The sequence below is a fragment of the Monodon monoceros genome, unplaced genomic scaffold (assembly GCF_005190385.1).
Source record: "Monodon monoceros isolate NGI ecotype Baffin Bay Population unplaced genomic scaffold, NGI_Narwhal_1 Super_Scaffold_20, whole genome shotgun sequence".
Taxonomy (NCBI): domain Eukaryota; kingdom Metazoa; phylum Chordata; class Mammalia; order Artiodactyla; family Monodontidae; genus Monodon; species Monodon monoceros.
The window spans coordinates 110,534,339-110,556,852 of NW_021703777.1; the positions used below are offsets into that span (position 1 = coordinate 110,534,339).

General features: G+C 35.7%; 1 protein-coding gene across 8 annotated transcripts in view; it reads right to left on the reverse strand.

The window, feature by feature from the left end:
• Positions 1–22,514, reverse strand: part of CAMK2D (calcium/calmodulin dependent protein kinase II delta) — a 280,888-nt gene that overhangs the window by 35,819 nt on the left and 222,555 nt on the right. For 6 of the 8 annotated variants that reach the window (XM_029235093.1, XM_029235096.1, XM_029235099.1 and 3 more), the window contains 5 exons: positions 12,072–12,166; positions 9,629–9,751; positions 9,309–9,392; positions 8,826–8,868; positions 5,476–5,513 (listed from right to left, as the gene is read on the reverse strand). In XM_029235093.1, coding sequence (XP_029090926.1) covers positions 5,476–5,513; positions 8,826–8,868; positions 9,309–9,392; positions 9,629–9,751; positions 12,072–12,166 — 383 coding nt within the window. The remainder of the gene's footprint in view (positions 1–5,475; positions 5,514–8,825; positions 8,869–9,308; positions 9,393–9,628; positions 9,752–12,071; positions 12,167–22,514) is intronic. The other 2 variants (XM_029235094.1, XM_029235100.1) reach the window with 1 other exon arrangement.

Below are 22,514 nucleotides of genomic sequence, written 5' to 3' on the forward strand. Positions count from 1 at the left end.
ATCAACGGCATGCTTCGCACTTTCATTATATGATGTCCTAGCAACTGGGAGTTACTGCAACCCATGGAGAATGCTCTTCAATCATAAGCACTCTGCCCACTAGACTATCTCATCTCCACTACACTTTATGCTGAGTACTTAGAAAGCATATTTACTGCCGTCATTCTTCCCTTCCCTGGCTGGAGGTATGATCAACACTGTCTTTTTTTGCTAGTAAGTAACCTGCTATCTTGAGGTGTCCTTCCTTCAAATGTTTTTAAATTGAGCCTTCTGGTTAACTCTAGTGGGACAATCTCCCTAACATTTTCCATTCATCTGAAATTAACAGTACACAGGACAGTAAAAAACCATTAACATTTCTGAAACTCATAAATCAAAACATGGAATAATTTGGGGAAAACATTATGAAACTAAGAACACTGAATGCCAGTATTCAAACCTTGAATTTCAACATAATATGGTCTCAAAGTGTTAAACTGATTGAGTTGTTAATAGTGTGAATTTGATAGAAATGGAAAAAACTGATTCCCATTGATAATTCAAAGCTCTGTGCTATGCAATTTCATCCTTTGGATTAAAGTGAAACAGTGATAATTTAATTTAAAACACAACAAACAAAAAGCTTTAAATTATCCAGTGCCTCTTTATCTCAGAAAGTGAGGTCTTACAAAGCCCTGCTGTCATAATAAGAGAGAAACGGGAACTCTGAATAAGGTCCACATTTACTTTTGTCTGGCAGTAATCCTCTTAGCTCTCCTTGATGTCAACAGTTGCGTCAGGAAAAGAAGAAACCACTGTTTGCATATCTAGAGCTATCATCAAAAGAAGAGCTAAGAGCAACCAAAGCGCATTCTACGGTATTTCTAAGGCAGCATGCAACGCTTTTAACTGAAGACCACAGCTATCGTCAGTACAACGGTCAACAATGAAATGAGGTCATCTCATGTTAGAAACACACTGTTTGACAGCTACCTTAACAAAAAGAAAAGAACTTTTCTCATATCTTAGAAAGCAAAAACAAGAACAAAATCCAAAAAAATAAAAATAAAAAATGTATGTATCTATATAGTGAAAGCAAATGAGAGAAACACCAAAAACAGTAAAGAGCTTAAGAAGGGTTACAAAGAGTCCAGGTATACCAGCGCCGGGGTAGGAATATTTTCTTTGGGGCTGGTTACCACGTTGGCTTTGTTGTTTATCTGTAGGTATGCAGAAAATAGAAACAGAGATGCCTTAAACCCCTCGGTAGCCAATGTCTCTATACACAGCATGTCTATGTGGAGATATAGACATGAAAATAAAGAGCCACTGAAGATGAACGTGAAAGACACGGTGATGACTGACAGGAATGATGATCAATTCTAGTCTCCGATGGTCACACCCGGGCTAGGACTGTGTCTGTGATGGTGGAATGACAAAACGGACTTGGCTGCTTTGGCTGTGCCACCTTAGCAAACAGACAAAGAGCTGCTTCAACGGAGCTCAAATCAAGTGTCAGAGTATGAAATAAATGTAAACATTTTCATACTCTTCAGGTTGGATTCTGTTCCCCAGCTTCCAATTTTCATTGTTATGAATACATTCCTTTTTTCATTTGATCCTTGAGCCTGAAGTCACACATAGACTGTCTTTCTCTGGGGAGCCATCATCATTTTGTTTAGTAGGTATCAAATTAAAAACTTAGGTCTTCTGATGAAATGCAGGCTTTATAGTAAAATATCTTAAAATGATAAGTCTGGGTCTCCTTTAAAAAATACATCTTCAATTATAAATGAGCAAATCGAACTCCTTACTATATTCTGGATGCAAAATGACTTTATTTTTCACAATTGTTTGAGAGGAAAACACTATGTATTCTATCAAATTACTGCTACTGTTGAAGACTATTTGGTAATACCATTCCCTTGCTTTAACATAATTGGTTTTGACCTTAAAGAAAGATCATTATCACTATGGAAGCCACTTTGTGAAAACAACTCAGAGGGTCAATAAGTATTGTAATGGCCCAGAGAAGACTCTTTGTTGACAAATGGCAACTTGAAACTACAATTGAGTTTGGTTACTAAAGAATCAGAGACTGAAAAGTAATACTCAACATTCATTTAAACTCATGCATGACATTGTGATTATCAAACAAATATAAATTAACATTCATTTTCTTGCACTATATTATCTATTTTCTTTACATATTATTATCTAAAAAATACACCCCATAATTTTAGTATAAATGTACTTAAGGACTTAAAGAGAAAAACATTCTGCATAAAATAAATGAATACCAAATGAATATTTATAAGCAATTACACGAATTTAATTGTTTAGACTTTCTAAGCATTCTTTTCTTTCATATTTTATACCTACAGATCATATTGAAACTGACACTGAGAGGAAGACAGAAGGTCCAAAAAATTAACTTGGGTATGTAATAATTTGCTTTTCTATTCGTTGCTATTTGTGTGACTATTTGGTACCAGTATTATTTAAATACACTATAACACTGAGCTCAGTGACATGCAAGAAAAGAGAGAAAACTTGGTGCCCTTTACTGGAAAACTCTTTAAATATTAGACCATCAATCTATGTTTCGAGGATAGTTTAAAATTTTTCTTTAAATAGAAGTGTGCAGAATTTAACATAAAATTTGTGCAACAGCCAAAAAGATAAGAGATAATGGAGTTTATTAAAGAAGGGTCAAAATTCAGTATTCACTTTAGTACAGAATATATGAGAAAAGAGGAGGGACACACATGCAAATAATTTCCTATTCAGGAAGAGTGCTTGGCAAAACACAGCTGACTTCTTATCAAATTATCAGAAGTGTTTAAGATTAAAGCCCACAGGTATTTAATATAATCCATTTAGTTTGTATCAGTGATTGCAAAGAATGAAAGAGGAATATACTGAGATCTTTTCTGTTCTGAGATATGAGACTTGATTTTTTTCCTAGGTTGTGGTTGCCAAGAACTGCTTTATTTTAGTGGAAATGTCTCACGGGCATACCTACGCACACAAACATAACCGTATAAGTGCACACACATCAACACACACGTTCACACACACGTTCACACACAGATACACAGCATACACACACTGTCGTCTCTTCCAAATGAAGGCCATTCTGTCTGGATGAGCCATCCTTTATTGTTAGGCATGGCAAATATGAATTAAATGAATATGTCCCTCAACCACCACTTTTACTTGTGTTTAAGTGTACAGTTAGAAACATTTTTGTTAAAGTTTAGCTTAATGATTTTTTTACTGTAGAAAATCTTTTGAAGGTATTGGTAATATTGATTAATTTAAAATAATAGGAGAATTTCTAGGTAAAAGGCTAGGAGGACTTCCTTTTAAAGAATCAGATATCAAGTATGCGCTCAACCACAGCTGTCTTTTAAATATACAAGAGCTCTGGCACTTCTGTTTGTGAAATGTATTTATTTTATATTATGGAAGCAGAGTATTTTTATTTAAAAAATTAAATGAAACCAGATATTTAAATTATGTGCTGAACTATTCTTACTTTATAAGAATAATAAGAATAAGGCATGGGCAAGATATTCTTATTTTTCAGGTGTTGAGTTCATTCAGTTTTAAGGTTAATAAATATTTTTTCCAAAGGTGCTTAACTTGGATGAATCCTTGTAAGATCACTTTCACACAATTTATAAAACTCCATGGTGGATGCATTCTGGTTTATCTGAACTAAGAATCACTCCTATCTTAGTAATCATGATCACCATTTAAAAATAATCCTATAGTGTTCCTTCACTTTTCACGATAACTATAGACATTAATTATGTCATGGTTTCTTCAGTTTTAGGAGAAAATTGCACTTTTTTAATAGCATATGGATGACGGTATAAACTTTTTTACATATTTCAAAAATTCCATTTCAAAGAAAAACAATAATATTTGAACATGGGCACTGTGTTTGATAGTTAATTAACATTAACCTGTAATGATCCTAGACTTTCTCCACTTACACTAACTTGGGCAAATAAGACTGTTCTATTCCTAACTATGAATTTTCACAGGAGGAGAAATCTGGCAGATAGAGATCCTCACCATCATCTGAACACTCGAACTGGACTTCCTTTTCTGAATTGACCAGTCAAAGAGAAAGGAAAAGAAACAAAATATGACCGGTTGAATTTTTAAAGTATCAAAGCATGGAGCACAGAATAATTTTGTCTTTAAAGGTGAACTATAAGTTGACTGGAAGAAAAAAGTTCTGGAAATGTTTCTTTCTATATAAGGATAGTAGTAAAAATAAATGTCTCAATAGAAACTGTGAGCTCTGCATCACCAAACAATACAGAAAAACACAAGGGAATAAAACATTTGGAAAATTTTAAATATCACATTTCCACCAATGTTACATTGGCAAAAAAGCAGACATCAACAGTCATTACTGAACTTTAAGTTGAATAAACTAAGCAGAAGGAAGAGAATATTACAGGTTGAGGACAGGAATTAATCAAAGGTAAATGCCAACCCAACGGGAATCACAAGTGCATGGTCACCATAGCTCTGGAAATTCCCAAATCACACACAGACAGGTGCTGAAGAAATGACTGGGCGTGAACATGAGAAGTGACAGATGATTTTCTAAGTTATATATTCAAAATGAACTGACCACTTGACTTTGGGTCAAGTTTAAATGTTAGAAAGTTAATTAATTCCCAAGAACGCTGAAGTGTTCATGAGGAATGTAGGTGTCTGCCAGTGGAAGAGAAAGAAAAGGATTAAAGAAATAAAACATCGAGGTAATACTCTGGAAAGATAACAAACATAATGCATGTATAAGGTTATATTCAATCAAAGGTAAATTCCTATGAAACAAAAGAGGATCAGTAGAAAATAAGCTGTATTATTTTGTTTAGAAATCCAAGAAAGTCGAAATATTCTGCCATTATCTTTCTTGGAAAATTTTTCTAATTATTTGTTCAGGATATTCATGTTAAGTCTGTCTCAATACCTTATGATAGAAGAACAGGAACGATTAAGACCTTCATAAAAACTGCCCAAGCAGAGAAATATAGTCATTTGAATTTTGATTTCCTAGACTCAATGATTTGATTTTTTTCCCCCCATGGGCTATAAATTTCAGCAGCCTTCAAGAACATAGCATAACTATTTGGAAAAGCATTTGGTTTTCAGGGATTTTCAGGTCACCACGACAGTTTGAGGATGTAGTAAAACAGAGAGGATTTAGATGTTCAGTTTCTATGGTAACTCCATATAAAGTCTTATTTTGTCATGATTATTTAATATATAATAAGTAGAAAAAATGCTTTTCTTGGGATAAATAATAGTCATTCCTGTACATTAAATTATTTTATATTTCAACCTGCATCCTTTATCAGGAACTATAAAAAGTATAAGCTGCAGTGACTTAGAACTTATATTTAACATTTAAAAATAATCCAGCATCTGAAAGTCAGAAATGAGTTCAGGAGCACCTGTTTAACTTACCTTTACTCCATCTGGTTTCTTCAACAAACTCTTGGCTGCTGCAAAACGAGAGTAAAATCAGTTTAGTGAGTTATCCATAGAAACCGATAGCCAGGCAACAAAACAGGTTATTGTTTCCTTCTACCACCTTTACTGATTTATGGCCAACATACGCCAAGTTATCAAGGTCACATTGATGAGCGCGAGCTTACAGGACATTGAAATACAGTATCACTTTTCTTGGTCTTGCCACATCAAATTTAGAACTAAATTCTTATTTAGTTCATTGAATATAATTAGACACTTTGCCACTTATATTATTGGACTTTATTTCACTGTTGGCTGTGAAAAGGATACTGGAACTTTAACTGGACTATGCTCTTGTAATCCAGAAAGTGGATTTCAAGTCTTTAGACATCAGCTCACAGATTGTATTACATGTTCATTCACACCAAAAGTATCAGTTCTGCCACTTAAGTCCCTCTTCCTAGAGGTTTAAAACTCATTTGTGACAATTTTCTCTGGCTAAATAACATTCTTTTTAATAAATATATATTTGAAATCAGATAATTTCATTTTTACAAAAATATTAATAACTATACTTAAAATGAAATGGTATATTATTGACCTAGAGCAAATTTTTTAAATGCTTAGCATATGACCTTTAAAAAAAGGTATTATGTATTTTCTTATACTTCAAAATCAGAATACAAAGGTCATAAACAAAAGCCTTTTACACTGAAAAATTAAAAATCATAAAATTTGAGGCGAGATAGAAAACAAAATGAAATCTTCAACTAAATCAGAGAACTCCTAAAGTACATGGTCTTACATGAAACTTTACTTTTTGGGAGGGAGCTTTTAGCATTCCTTCTGTTACTGAACTCCTTGAGTATATTAAAAAGTGAAGTGAAAAATATACTTATGAATGGGTACATACACAGTGAACAGATTATGTAACTGTCAACGACAATTAGTAGATCAAGTGTAGAACATCCACAAACATGTAGGACAAAGTACACACTTATGCTTCCATTTAATGTTAATTATATATATATAGTTATTTAAGTACATCAGAATAGAATTTGGTGTCTGAAATGGAAATACCTAGCTATAATAGAACTGCATGAACATGTAATTTCCTGACATCTGTTTGATTTGGGCCATTATTTTGATAGCACTTTGATAAATTTTAAATTTATTTAAAAGATACAAAAATGTTAATTTTATTTAGTCTTTAGCAACAAAGCTATTAATTTATTATTAATAAGGCTGTAAGAAATAGTAGCCTTAGCTATAATACTGTGTACCTGGAGCTAAGAAGCAATATTAAGTAAATCCTGTGGCAGTTAATAGGTTAGAAAGCAAACTCAGAATAATTGGAATTGCAATAGCAAGCGAAGAGAAGACAATGATTCAGGGTAAGCAGGGATTTGGCCTGGGAGATGCAGAAATGTCCCTTTTGCTTACTATTCACCTTACCTCACAAGAAATACATTCCACATAACGGGAGAAAAGAAAAAATAAAAACAACTTTATAACCATATACTCATGGACAAGTTACTTTAAAGAGCATGTCTGGCAATGAAACAGAATGAATACTCAAAACTAAAATGCAATATCAACTATAAGATGTAACTGCGTCTAATGTTATATCAGTTGGTTTTGAAATGACGGATCAAAAAAAGTTTGCTTTTCATGCTAAGACATTCAGAAACAATATCAAATCCACATATTAGTCGTGAGTTTTTAGTTTACACGATGATGACAAGGAAAATGTGAGGTAAAAAGCTTCTATACATGGGTACATATATTACTAAAGGCCCAATTTATGCGTGAGACTTTAACAAAATGTACAATCTTAATTCTGGAGATTTTTTCAAGTTAGTTTGTCATTAACAATACATACCATATAAATCATCCTAGTTTTTAGTGATTCACTAATGACTGGGCCACAGTGAATATTAATTTATTTGAATATAGCATATATCAGTTAATATTTAATAAGATACTGAACTCACCCATATAAATGTCAACTATATTAATCAACTGTTCATAAAACAGGTAACTTGACAAAGGCAGTAACAAGATTTTACTACACCAAACAAATTGGACAAAATACATACAATTGACTAACACAGTCCCTCAGTCTGTAGCGTTACTCATTGTATTACTATCATTGTTGCTGTTTAACAGGTCAGTGGAAGCCTTTGGAAAGCCTCCTATGAACTCACATTATATACAATGGGAGACAAAAGGTGACCATTTAATAAAATGGTAAAACAGTAACTGGAAATTGGTTGAGAAGTTTGGAAAACATGATGATGATATGGATCATCACCTGACATCACTACAGTACTCAGAAGTGAAGTATGTAGCAGGAATAAATTACCGAAGACATAGCTGGATAACTCGATGCTGCAGATCACTCTTATATAAACAGTAAGCAAAGTAAAATGGTAGTATTTTTGGTACAAGCGTCTGACAATTGTTCCAAGTTTAAACAGCCAAACAGTAAGTTTTACCAATGCAACAGTCTTGCTGCTTCAGTCCCTCTCCATACGTAAGACTGATGAGCTTTTACCAAATTTTAGTTTTGGAAACCTGATCCTTTGAGGTAACCTATCAAAAAAAGGAGTTCCAAAACTCAGTTTCTGGAAAAGGTATATATTTTATGTTGACTTTGGCAAGTCACTTCTACAATAAAGAAATAGTTTAGCTTTTTTCAGCCCATTATTTAAACAAACTTATTTTTACCAAGAAATCATTTCAAGGAACGTTTATTACTGTGGGGTAGGTTCTCTGTAAATTCTTGAGTTTAGATACCTTTGAAAGTTGTAATCATTCTTATAGCAGGCCAAGATACTACAGAACTGTACTTTCAAAAGAACTTAGGCCTAAGAGAATTGGGTTCCTCAATAATGGCCTTCTTCTAAAAATCTTGCTTACTGGGATTCCCTGAGAGAATGAGACAAAAACAAGAAACTATTCATAGTTATTACTTTATGAGATATCAATTAATTCTACGTTCAAAATGCTGAGCTTCAAGCTGGGGGGAGGATGTAGTTCCAAACTGTGTGCACCCCAGCAGGGGCGACAGAGGGGTTTCGTGTCCTGCTCCAGTGCGGACTAGAGGTGGGGCTGCCTGGGTGCCCTCGTGGAGAGTGTAGTCACGGGCCTGACGCCTCTGCGGGACAGCACCCAGGTAAGAGCCTCATGGCAGCCACAGGCGCGGAAGGAATCCATAGCATACATTTGCCATCCCCGAACAACAGTGTTTTTCTAATTATTAAAGAATTTAAAATTAAATTCTAAAAAAGATACCAGAGAGGAGAGGAGGGGATCAAGAGCAGAGTTCTTAACACGTGTACCTGAAAAATTCCTCGTAGCCAGCATAGTTGTCAAGATGGCACCCTGTCAGAGCGATAAGAATACAAAATTAATGCTGCCTTTGCAAATCACTGACTTAACAAAGAAGCAGTGTTTGACAATAAATCTTCTCCTAGCCTTACTTTCAGTCAGGGCATTTTTGTTTGTTTTTGTTTTTGGTTTCCTGAGAGTAGCAGGCCTATGTTTCTCATAATGCTGGGACCACCCTTGTGGGTGCGGCCAGATTCCATTTATTAACCTGCACAGCTGTTTTCCACTGAAGGGAGGGACCACGGCTCGCATGGCCAGTGATCCTAGCTCTTCATCGTAGCTGTAATTCCAGTGTAGATTCCATTGCCCAAAGACCCAGAAGAAGAAGAGTACTGAGGCTTACACATTTAAAAGCCTTTGCTCCGTTCTTCACACAGAATCTCACTGCTCATGCTGCCAAATCTCCCTCCTCACAAAAGTGGAAACTTTCTTACCTTCAGTTTTCTTCTGGCATTGAATTTCTTCAAGCAGTCAACAGTCTCCTGTCTGTGCATCATGGAAGCAACAGTAGAACGTTGCTGGAAGAGGAGAAAAATAAACTTAATTGAGGATGTTTAAAAGATATTCATTCCTTAACTTCATCAAATTTTTATTAATGGTGCCTGCATCCATCTGACAGACTTATAAGCATTCAACTGCAAGAGTTTCCTAATAATGAAAGACTGATTTTGCCAAGACTATTTGTAAGACAAATTTTAAAGGAGAATGTATTTTTCATTTGCTCTCCTGAGATCTTTGGAGAACTGTCACTTACACAGATCCATGGGTGTTTCAGTGCCTCCGAGGCTGTGATACGCTTGGCAGGGTTGATAGTAAGCATTTTATTGATGAGGTCTTTGGCTTCAGGAGTCACTGTGTCCCACTCCGGTGATGGAAACTTTAAAAATATGTTTATAAAGGGTTTAAAAAATAGGTACACTCAGTGGAACAGAGAAGAGCCAAATATACTAATAATTTCCTTAAGCAGTGAATTTCTTGTATAAGTTAAATTGCATCTACATATAGACAAACTGATGTAGCTATATATATCCCCCCTCTATGTATATATCTATATATTAAGATATTGAGTGTAATTGATAAGGGACAAACATGTACACTAAATTGCCATAACTGGTGATACATTCTTAAATTTGGAAAAATAAACTCAGTCTTCTAGTCCTCTCAAAGCGTATTTGCTTGGATATGAAAATTCAATTTTATGCAGCCTTTCGCGTAATTATTTATGCAATTTTGCAAAAGTCAGTAAAGCTGAGACATTGTCACATCGTCATGCTACTATGCCAAGGTTCAAAATAATGTGTTACGCACTTTCACAACTCATCAAGAGTAATAGCAGAGATAATGAAACAGCTTCAATTCCTGTTCCAAAACCGACCTATAAATTGTCGCTATTTGGAGTGCAGCAGTGAGAAGAAATTTGAGACTACAAATTTGAGCCTCATCAGGATTTCATTTTAACACTTGAAAAATGATAAATTTCACCAAAAGAAAGTTCATGAAATTTACTCTCATAACTTCTATTAGTAATCCGTTTGTATAGTAATAATACGATAAAGAGATTTATTCTAAATTTCTGTGTATAAATTTTTGTTGATAATTATGTAACCTCACTTTCACTTAATAAGCATATTTAGTAGAAATAATATTCTTGATGGGTTAAGAAAAATGTATATCGCATTAGTTTCTAAATAAACAAAATATCAGGTTCTTTTCTCAATTCATGAATTTTTATAGACAATCTTGAGAAAAAAGGCATTGTCACTGTGCCTTAATGGACTTAAGTTAGTGCACTTTTAGTAGTCATAAAATGGGCAGTTTGTGATCCATTGGCAAAACGAAACATAAGAAAAATGATGTTGATTCTTTAATACTTGCAAATTTTTGCCAGCTTAACAAGTGTCATTTTAATTCCAGAAGTTTATTTTGGGCAGTTATAAAAAATTGCTAATCAGGAACTATTGAAGAAACACTTAACCCTGCTTCTTTATGACGTGCAGATCTTCTGATAGAAAATGAGGAGCTGGGTTCAACCTAGATAAAGGTGGGCCCTTTTCTTATTTTTCTAACTTTCACAAAGTCATTCCTTCACATTCACCAAGCAGTGCATTGCAGAGCTGTGTCTTCCCAGAGAGGTGCTTAGTTCTAGTCTGTAAAGATGGTGAATGTGCTAGCTTGGCCAGGTAAATTACAATCTGGTTTAATTATCATTAGTCTGGCTAAAATGGAATGCTTCAAAATTAAAGATTTCAAATACCTGTGATACACACATCCATCTGAATGTTACGTTTAGTCAGAAATGCATTGGGGAGGTCATGAGACCCGATACAATATAATACAGACTTCTCATAACTTTTCTCACAGCCACATTGAGCTTTTAACTTGTACACAGAAGGTGGACCCAATATTGCCTACCACTTAGTTAGCCCACTTAATAACATAGGAAGAGCATGTCCAGACCTTGCATTCTGACTTCCAGAGGGCTGTGTGAGGTAAAACCAGAGGAGGTGGTAAATCATATTTACAGACATATTTATCAAAGGAGAGAAAATTATACCAAAGAGCACAAAGTAAAGCCCTAAAGACAAAGTAGATATGGTCTTACTCTTCAGATACAGAACTTAATTCATACGCCTACATTCAAATATTCTAATTGTAAATGAAATGTATTGGAATTGTGATTTTCAAATATTTTTCAATTGTGAAACCCATTCTTCAAATCAAAGCTCTCAGAGAAGCCACTTGGGTAAACAAAACAAAAACAGTCAAAACTGACATAATGGAACAATGTTCTATTTGATACATGGATCACTGCAAAGTATTGTTGGTATATAATTATGTGGTAAGCATTTGAAAATATCATTCAGCTAAACAGGTAGTAACCATTTCTAAAGCAAAAATCTTTTAATTTTTATATGTTTTAAAATGCACTAAGATCCAAATGCTTGGACAAGCAAGGGCCTTCCTTAGAGACTTCAAACTGTTTTCCTTTCAATCTTAGGAGATATTGAACTAAAAGGAAATAGAAACTGGATATAGATGCTGTATTTCTTATTCTTTATCCCCCTTCCCCTACAAGAGAGGAAAATAATAAGGGACATTATTGAAAAGTATGGTTAAAATAGCAATGAAAAAAATCTGGTTCTTGGTCAATAAACAAAAAACCCTCGTCTAAAGCTGGATGAACATTTATTACATACATCATAAGCTCCAGCCTTGATCTGCTGATAGAGTCTGTGCTGGTCTTCATCCCAGAAGGGTGGATATCCAACCAGTAGAATGTAGAGAATGACCCCTGGAGGGAATGAGCATATTAACATAACATTAAGTCACAGACAACAATAAGTTAAATGTGGCAGATCCACAATGATATTAAGCCACACCCATTCAAAGAGGGGAAACTGGATTGTTGGTAAACTTCAGAGAGACATGCTCTGATCTACTCTGAAGTGTTCTGTGGAGGGTGAATGCTGTTCCCCCTATGCTCAAGAGCTCAGATAATGTGGCAGGTCCAATGCATGCACCAAAGAATTCTAAAGATGCACAGCAGGACAGCACTGAAGATGAAGCTCACCTGCCATCGTGGCTGACACATTTGGCCTCGTTGAACCCTGCCTATATATGATCTCCCTGCGCTTTTATCTATTTAGATACCATGTGATTTTAGTCACTTTGTAGGCTGACATTTAAAAACATAACGTGTTATTTATTTCCTTAGTCATTTTGCTGCTAATTAGGACATTTTGTAGAGCAGTTGTGCCCTGGTTATAGATTCATGCTCTAAATAGTCAGGGTCCCTGGGAGTGTGGATAACATATAAAGAGATGAAAATCTTTTTCTCTTTAATGACCTTAGTCTTCAAAAATAGAGTTTTTCAGTAAAACAACTAAACCAGTGTTACTACAGAAGAGTATATGTTACAAAGAGGGAAAAGTAAGAGGAAAATGAAACTGTACATAAAATTCACAGAATTAAATACTCAGCTTTAATACAATTTGAGATCTTTTTCATAAATATCAATATGTAATTATTCACAAATTAATTTAATCAATATATGATTTAACTTTTAAATTAAAAAAAATTCTTGCATTTGCTTGTTTTTAACTTGCCTTGAAATCATATCTGGGGTCTAAATTTCTCCCAGGACTGTCCTTTTTATCATCATATGTCCCTTCCTCTACTTTTGAAATACTTTATTACCCTGCTTAAGGTCTTCACTTTCTTTTCTAGCTCATTGTCTTGGAGGAAGATGTGCCATTACTCTGACGTCTCCTGCTTTCGTTTCTCTTGCCGAGTCCCCTTAACTGGGGAAGCCTGGGAGAGGTGGTTAAGACAGGTGATACATTGCCTGGAGTGCCTGAGTCTTTTTTTTCCCTTTGCCAAAGCTGGCCTCTTCGTTTCCTTACCTTTATTCTGTTAGTGACACCTAGCCCTGCTCCTGTCCATCAGACTTGACATCTGTATACGATAAATACTGTTGCAGCTAAAATGGCTTTAAACAAGGGTTTATTCACCCTAGACTTTTCTAACCTGCTTCAGGAAGACTCAGTTCAAAAGCCGAGCACTACTGGAATAAAGCATTTTAAGCAACATTCTTAAATAAAAACCCAACAAGGCTTTAAAATCAAGATTGAAAGTTACTTTGCTACAGTGGAGTTTAAAAAAAAAAAAAGGCCAATGCAGAAAATCACAATATATTGGTACCTCACCTTCACAACATAAAAATATTTTTTCCATCACTACATTACAGACTTAACGTGCATTCATTTAAATTTATTTTCATATTTTTACATCTGAGGTAACAGAGGCATCTAATGACAGTGGTATCAATGATGATGAGTGTCTGTGTTTGTGTTCCCAGGATGCCAGAAGAAAAGAGGATGCATCTAAGTGGTTTTAACCCTCTGCTACGGTTTAGGGGGTGAAGAAAATCAGCTTTGTAACTGGAAGAGTCTATAGCAATTTCTTTTTTCTTTGTGAAAAATTATGGAGTAATTTTTATTCAGTAACATAGCTTAATAACACAGGCTGCATTTAAAAATTTTTTTAAACATCTTTATTGGAGTACAATTGCTTTACAATGTTGTGTTAGTTTCTGCTGTATAACAGAGTGAACCGGCTATATGTACATATATATCCCCATATCCCCTCCCTCTTGCGTCTCCCTCCCACCCTCCCTATCCCACCCCTCTAGGTGGTCACAAAGCACCGAGCTGATCTCCCCGTGCAATGCAGCTGCTTCCCACTAGCTATCTATTTTACATTTGGTAGTGTATATATGTCAATGCTACTCTCTCACTTCGTCCCAGCTTACCCTTCCCTTTCCCCGTGTCCTCAAGTCCATTCTCTTATAGTAATTTTTAATTAGACATTTTTCTAGTAAACATCTGGAGTTAGACTGTTATAAAATTATAAAGCAGACTCACAACTGTGACATTTAGCGTTCTGGACCTAGGCCTGGCCTGCTTCTGATGCTTTGCTCTTGTGCATTACATCTACTGGTAGACACTTGGTATGGTACTTCTCTGGGAAGGGAAGGCTCACAGACAGTTCATTCCCCAAGAATCAGCCGCCACTATGTAGATAAATGCTCGTGATTTAATTGCTTGACTGAGGGATTTCTATGAAAAATGTACTTTTAATAAAATAATAGCATAAATATAGTAGATTTAAAAATACTTTCAGGCTGGAAGATTTAAAAAAAAGAGCTACATAGACATTATTGAGCAGACTGATGTGAAACTGTCAATGCCTATTTAAATAAACACTGTTTTGTAAGCTTACTTTGCCTTGCACATTAGACTAGATTCCAAGGCATTTCTGGGTTATGTGCTTTTTTGTGGCTCTATTTTCTGAAAGTACAGAACAACGATGAGAGTTGTGGCATATTAATAAGGATAATATTAGTAAATTTTATTGTAGATAACACTTGCTGAGCACCTACCTGTGCTTTACTGCATTACCTCATTTAATCTCTATACAATACTATGAGGTAGATGTTATTGCTCCCATTTTACAGATGAGGAAACAGAAGCCGAGAGTTTAAGTGACTTAATTGTTTGAGCCACAAGCAGCCTTGACAAAGTCATGTCTTAAACATCACCTGCAGCCACCTTTTCTTTATTTATGAACTTTAACAAGAATGGTCATTTTAAGTTTTAAATTGTTTGTGTTGTCTAATTGAGAGGCCTTGACTTTCACTAGGAAGGTTTCAATTCGGTTCTGCCTTAAATATTCCCTGCAGCCACATTTTCCTTTAGCTATGCACTTTAACTTGATTATTTTAAAGTTTTTGTTGTCTATTTGAGAGTTCTTGCCTCACTAATAAAAATCCGATTTACATTTTCCTCATAATCCTAACATTTTACCTTTTTCTCCTAGGTCAGAGAAAAAAAGATGGCACTAAGACATCTATAACTAAAGCACTAATATCTTTAAAAGCCAATCAAAGGGTCTTCATTTTCTTTGCAAGAACACTCCAGGGGGTGATATGACCTCCAAATGTCAGATGTCTCTCCTGATGTTAGCCCTTCATGATCACTGCCTAGATATTTCATTAGGGGTTACAAAATAATAATGATATTCTAATTCTATTACACCTTCCTTAGTCTAAGAACAACTTACTTCGTCAGCTGTTTGGTTACCCAGAGATATAGTTCATAGAGGAAAGACAGGGTAATTAATTTTTTCCTCCTTTATTAATCAGTTTTCAAAATAATGCCTTGGTTCCCCAGCATCCTCCAAAGGCTAGGATTTCTGATGCATTGAGACCATTATTATGAATGCATGGACTTAAACTTATTTGATGCTTCAATCCCTTACTGTTATTTTGCTTATTTATCCTCTAGTTATCCCATCTTTAACCAGTAGAAGACTCTTCAGTTTGGCTCCTGAGTCCTGTTAATACAAACTCTGTGGCCTTTAATAGTTTCCCTTCTTTCTGGTTATCACCAGATGCTCCTGGATAATCTTGTACTTTTCCTAATCCAGACTTGGAATCAGCCACTTCTATAAGGAATCCTGATTTCTTATAGTGGCAAATGGTATACAGAGACCAAGACTGGGTACCCTGAGGAGTGCTCTGAGGGAACTACACGCTTCTTCAACAAATAAATTGAGAAAGGAGGAAAGAGGAGTGAGAAGAGGGGCAGGGAGAGAGGAGCAGAACTTACAAATTAAGAGAGACTTAAGAGACCAAACTGATAGCAAAATTATGAGACAAGAGGGCAAATAGCAAAATTACTAGATATTTGATAATTTTAAGCAATTATTACATGACATTTAAAAATATTTCTATTCTTGGACTTGACTTAAATAATCTTGGGGTGGAGGAATTAGCAGGGTGGTGAAGATGAAAGAAGATTAGCCATCAGGTCATTATACTACTATTCTCTCTACTTTGTACAGAGAATTTTCCCTAACATTTTCCATGAAAAGTTTAAAAAACTGTTTTGACACGGTCTGCTTCATATAACATTTAAAAAAATGGAAACTACCACTAGTTTTCATTATCTTATGTACATATTTGTGCTTGGGAGATGCTAGAGATGTTTGATGAATAGGAGTTGAGAAGCACTGATTACTGATTAGGTAGAAAGACTACCTTATCAAGAACATTCAAAACTGAATTTTAATAAAAGCTGGAGTTAGAAAAATGATTACACCTATAATCACATTAATGATTAAAACATTCTAAAGGCTGTTCTTATGAAAAAAGAGGTGAAGAAGCAATGCTGAGAAACTCTTGAGAAGTCAGTGGGAAGTTAATGGAGCAATCTAAGAAGGCACCCACTTCATCTTCTCAGAAAGCAAAGGGCATAGCATGAGCTTGCGTGCAAAATGCAGGCGGAGTTTGGAAATTAACTAGTGAGGGATAAGTATGGCTCCTTTTTATCCCTTATGCAAAAAATTAATAAATAAATAAATCACAATTCAAATCGGGAAAGTGTTCAACTAACACTCTGAGACCCACAGAGCCAATGATGGGCAGAACAAAGATCTAAAAGATCAAGGCCAGCAAGTTAGAAAATTATTTTTCCGATGATGAAAGCTATTTACACCATGTGGTAGGGGTGGCAAACCGACAGGCTTTCTGGCACCAGGCTGAGGTGAGTGCAGGTGCCTGCTGGGCATGAGGTAGGCAGGAACCAGGGGAGAGCATGTGTCCGTTTGTCTGACAGGTACAGCGGCCATATAAGAACAAAAGCATCTTGTTATTAGCTCTTTCAATTACTTTAGAGAAGCCAGAAACTGATGGTTTCCAGAAAAAATCTTCTGATAATAAATGATAAAGATAAATGTTAACACCCTCCAAAATAAAAGGTCCAACTGTCTGGCCAAGATATCTGTAGAATGCCTGTTTGCAACTTCTGAGTTATGCTGCCCATGCTGGTGTACACCAAAATCACCTGGCAAACTTGTGAAAATGCAAATTCCTGAACTTCATCACAGAGAATCTTATTCAATGGCTTGTGGGTGGGTCCCAGAAAAGTTGTATTTTTGATAAGCACTCAGGTAGGTCACTTTGAAGCATGTGATCTGTGATCCACAGTTTGAAAAACAGCGAGTCAGGGAAACCATAAATACTATATCTAGAGAAATGTCTGAAAGTGTGTAAGTTCAGAATAAGAGGATATTGGTAGAGACTGGGACTGGGAGTAAAGCTTCATGGGTTGAAGACTGATGAAGATGTAGGTCATAAGGGATGAGGGCAGATTGCCTTCTAAATGTGAGGCACACCAGGAATGGTCCAGTGTAAGTGCTGCAGAACTGGTTGGTAAGAGCAACAAATTGTCCAGTAGGCTTGCGATTTCAAAACGGTAAATACTTTCTCAAAAAGCTCTTGATGCTGACTTATTCCAGCTGAAATATGAAAAGGTTAAGGCTCAGAAATCACACAATTGCTGGGCCTAAATTGGCCAAGAAAGAAAAAAAGAAATGTATTCCATAATATTTCAAAGATTTGTCAAAAGTTACTGTACATTCTGTGACAGCCACTGTATTATCACTCATAATTGCTCTGATAACTAATTCAGGTAGAGAAGTAGCAAGATAAGGGGTGTGCGCTATGTTTATAGACTTACATTTATTATTTTTTAAAGCCAAGATGTAGAAGGAAGTTCGGTTAAAAACCAGTGATTCAGTGACATCTATAAACATTTGCTCATCCCATCAGGGAATTATGAAACTAGCTATATATGCAAGAAAACTATCAAAATCAATTTACTGTTGTTAATGGCAGAACACAAGGCTATATTCTTGCTTCACTAATGTCTATCATTTACTTTCCAGTAATGGACTAGTATCTTTCAAAGCCCAGGTACAGGTCAGATTATATTCCGTGTGAGATCACAAAAGCAGGGTAATTGTGGTGAGTATTGGAAATTCCCTGTGTACAGACTACTGCATGTTTCTAATAAAAATAACGCACAGACTTCTTTGAGCCATTATACCAGTGCTGTGCTTCACTCTGTTCTGTGTCAACTGCCCAAAGACAGCCTTAGTGAGTGCTCATAGATTAATTCACATAGAAGATTACCTGCCATTTTGCTAAACGGCTTATTCTGCATTTCTTTTATTATCTGGGTTATGTAATTTCTTACCACACTACCCAATGTCTAGCCTTGCAAAGAAGTAGTTATTCAATTGGCAAGAGCTAGTGCTGATGGATGGTTGAAAAAGAGCTGCTCTCAAGATATGCCATTACCTAAAAGCAGTAAAATAATGCGTATGTTACTTTGGTGGTTATTATGGGGATGGGGATGAGGAAAGGTGCACCATCTTATAAGTGAATTTAATTTAACTATCAAGACATATAATAAAACAGTAAAACAATATTCTAAACCCACAGCAGAGATTCAGAAATGTAACAAAAAGCAGAAGAATCCATTATGATGTTCCTGGCAGTGGGCAGTTATTTGCCCCAAATATGTAATATTAGAATATCTAAGACATTGCTGTGGTTAGGTGCATGATCCCAAGGCATTCTAGGCATGCAATTAAAAGATGCTACTATCTCTAAAGAAAATGGGAGCTGGTGGCAAATATATGCTTTAAATAGGGCATGGCTTGTCACAAAGGGATTTGGCTGCCTGTAAAAAAACACGTAAAAAAAAAAGGTAAGAAATCAAAAAATACCTAGAAACAAATGACAATGACCCAAAACCTATAGGATGCAGCAAAAGCAGTTCTAAGAGGGAAGTTTATAGCAATACAATCCTACCTCAAGAAACAAAAACACCTCAAATAAACAACCTAACCTTACACCTAAAGCAATTAGAGAAAGAACAAAAAATCCCCAAAGTTAGCAGAAGGAAAGAAATCATAAAGATCAGATCAGAAATAAATGAAAAAGAAATGAAGGAAACGATAGCAAAGATCAATAAAACTAAAAGCTGGTTCTTTGAGAAGATAAACAAAATTGATAAACCATTAGCCAGACTCATTAAGAAAAAAAGGGAGAAGACTCAAATCAATAGAATTAGAAATGAAAAAGGAGAAGTAACAACTGACACTGCAGAAATACAAAGGATCATGAGAGATTGCTACAGGCAACTATAGGCCAATTAAATGGACAACCTGGAAGAAATGTACAATTTCTTAGAAAAGCACAAATATCCAAAACTGAACCAGGAAGAAATAGAAAATATAAACAGACCAATCACAAGCACTGAAATTGAGACTGTGATTAAAAATCTTCCAACAAAGAAAAGCCCAGGACCAGATGGCTTCACAGACGAACTCTATCAAACACTCAGAGAAGAGCTAACACCTATCCTTCTCAAACTCTTCCAAAATATAGCAGAGGAAGGAACACTCCCCAACTCATTCTGCAAGGCCACCATCACCCTGATACCAAAACCAGACAAAGATGTCACAAGGAAAGAAAACTACAGGCCAATATCACCAATGAACATAGATGCAAAAATTCTCAACAAAATACTATCAAACAGAATCCAACAGCACATTAAAAGGATCATACACCATGATCAAGCTGGGTTTATTCCAGGCATGCAAGGATTCTTCAATATATGCAAATCTATCAATGTGATACACCATATTAACAAATTGAAGGATAAAGACCATATGATAATCTCAATAGATGCAGTAAAAGCTTTTGACAAAATTCAACACCCAATTATGATAAAAACTCTCCAGAAAGCAGGCATAGAGGGAACTTACCTCAACATAATAAATGCCATATATGACAAACCCACAGTCAACATCATTCTCAATGGTGAAAAACTGAAACCATTTCCTCTAAACTCGAACAAGACAAGAATGCCCACTCTCACCACTATTATTCAACATAGTTTTGGAAGTTTTAGCCACAGCAATCAGAGAAGAAAAAGAAATAAAATGAATCCAAATTGGAAAAGAAGACGTAAAGCTGTCACTGCTTGCAGATGACATGATATTATACATAGAGAATCCTAAGATGCTACCAGAAAACTACTAGAGCTAATCAATGAATTTGGTAAAGTAGCAAGATACAAAATTAATGCACAGAAATCTCTTGCATTCCTATACACTAATGTTGAAAAATCTGAAAGAGAAATTAAGGAAAGACTCCCATTTACCACTGCAACAAAGAGAATAAAACACCTAGGAATAAACCTACCTACCTAAGGAGACAAAAGACCTGTATACAGAAAAGTATGAGACACTGATGAAAGAAATTAAAGATGATACAAACAGATGGAGAGATATACCGTGTTGTTCTTGGATTGGAAGAATCAACATTGTGAAAATGACTCTACTACCCAAAGCAATCTACAGATTCAATGCAATCCCTATCAAAATACCAATGGCATGTTTCACAGAGACAGAATGAAAATTTTCACAATTTGTATGGAAACACAAAAGACACTGAATAGCCAAAGCAATCTTGAGAAAGAAAAACAGTGCTGAAGGAATCAGGCTCCCTGACTTCAGACTATACTACAAAGCTACAGTAATCAAGACAGTATGGTACTGGCACAAAAACAGAAACATAGATCAATGGAACAGGATAGAAAGCACAGAGATAAACCCACGCACATATGGTCACCTTATCTTTGATAAAGGAGGCAAGAATATACAATGAAGAGGACAGCCTCTTCAATAAGTGATGCTGGGAAAACTGGACAGCTACGTGTAAAAGAATGAAATTAGAACACTTCCTAACACCATACACAAAAAATAAACTCAAAGTGGATAAAAGACCTAAATGTAAGGCCAGACACTATAAAACTCTTAGAGGAAAACATAGGCAGAACACTGTATGACATAAATCACAGCAAGATCCTTTTTGACCCACCTCCTAGAGAAATGGAAATAAAAACAAGAATAAACAAGTGGGACCTAATGAAACTTAAAAGCTTCTGCACAGCAAAGGAAACCATAAACAAGACGAAAAGACAACCCTTAGAATGGGATAAAATATTTGCAAACGAAGCAACGGACAAATGATTAACCTCCCAAATATACAAGAAGCTCATGCAGCTCAATATCAAAAAAACAAACAACCCAATCCAAAAATGGGCAGAAGACCTAAACAGACATTTCTCTAAAGAAGATATACAGATTGCCAACAAACACATGAAAGAATGTTCAACATCACTAATCATTAGAGAAATGCAAATCAAAACTACAATGAGGTAGCACTTCATACTGGTCAGAATGGCCATCATCAAAAAGTCTACAAACAATAAATGCTGGAGAAGGTGTGGAGAAAAGGGAACCCTCTTGCACTGTTGATGGGAATATAAATTGATACAGCCATTATGGAGAACAGTATGGAGGTTCCTTAAAAAACTACAAACAGAACTACCATATGACCCAGCAATCCCATCACTGGGCATATACCCGGAGAAAAGCATAATTCAAAAAGACACATGCACCCCAATGTTCATTGCAACACTATTTACAATAGCCAGGACATGGAAGCAACCTAAGTGTCCCACGACAGATGAATGGATAAAGAAGATGTGGCACATATATACAATGGAATATTACTCAGTCATAAAAAGAAACGAAATTGAGTTATTTGTAGTGAGGTGGATGGACCTAGAGTCTGTCACACAGAGTGAAGTAAGTCAGAAAGAGAAAAACAAATACCGTCTGCTAACACATATATATGGAATCTAAAAAAAGCAAAAACAAAACATGGTTCTGATGAACCTAGAGACAGAACAAGAATAAAGACGCAGACATAGAGAATGGACTTGAGAACACGGGGGTGGGGGAGAGTAAGCTGTGACGAAGTGAGAGAGTAGCATTGACATATATACACTACCAAATGCAAAACAGATAGCTAGTGGGAAGCAGCCGCATGGCACAGGGAGATCAGCTTGGTGCTTTCTGACCACCTAGAGGGGTGGGATAGGGAGGGTGGGGACATGGGGATATATGTCTACGTACAGCTGATTCACTTTGTTATACAGCAGTAACTAACACAACATAGTAAAGCAATTATACTCCAATAAAGATGTTAAAAAAAAAAAGAAAGGTAAGGATAGGATTGAGGAAAATGGAAGGTGGCTCTGCTTATGGCAAAACGGGCTGAAATCTGTGAGCTGCCCTGTGGCTCTAAGTTTCTAGAGGCATTCATGAGGGGTGTGTGTGTGTGTGTGTGTGTGTGTGTGTGTGTGTGTGTGTGTGTG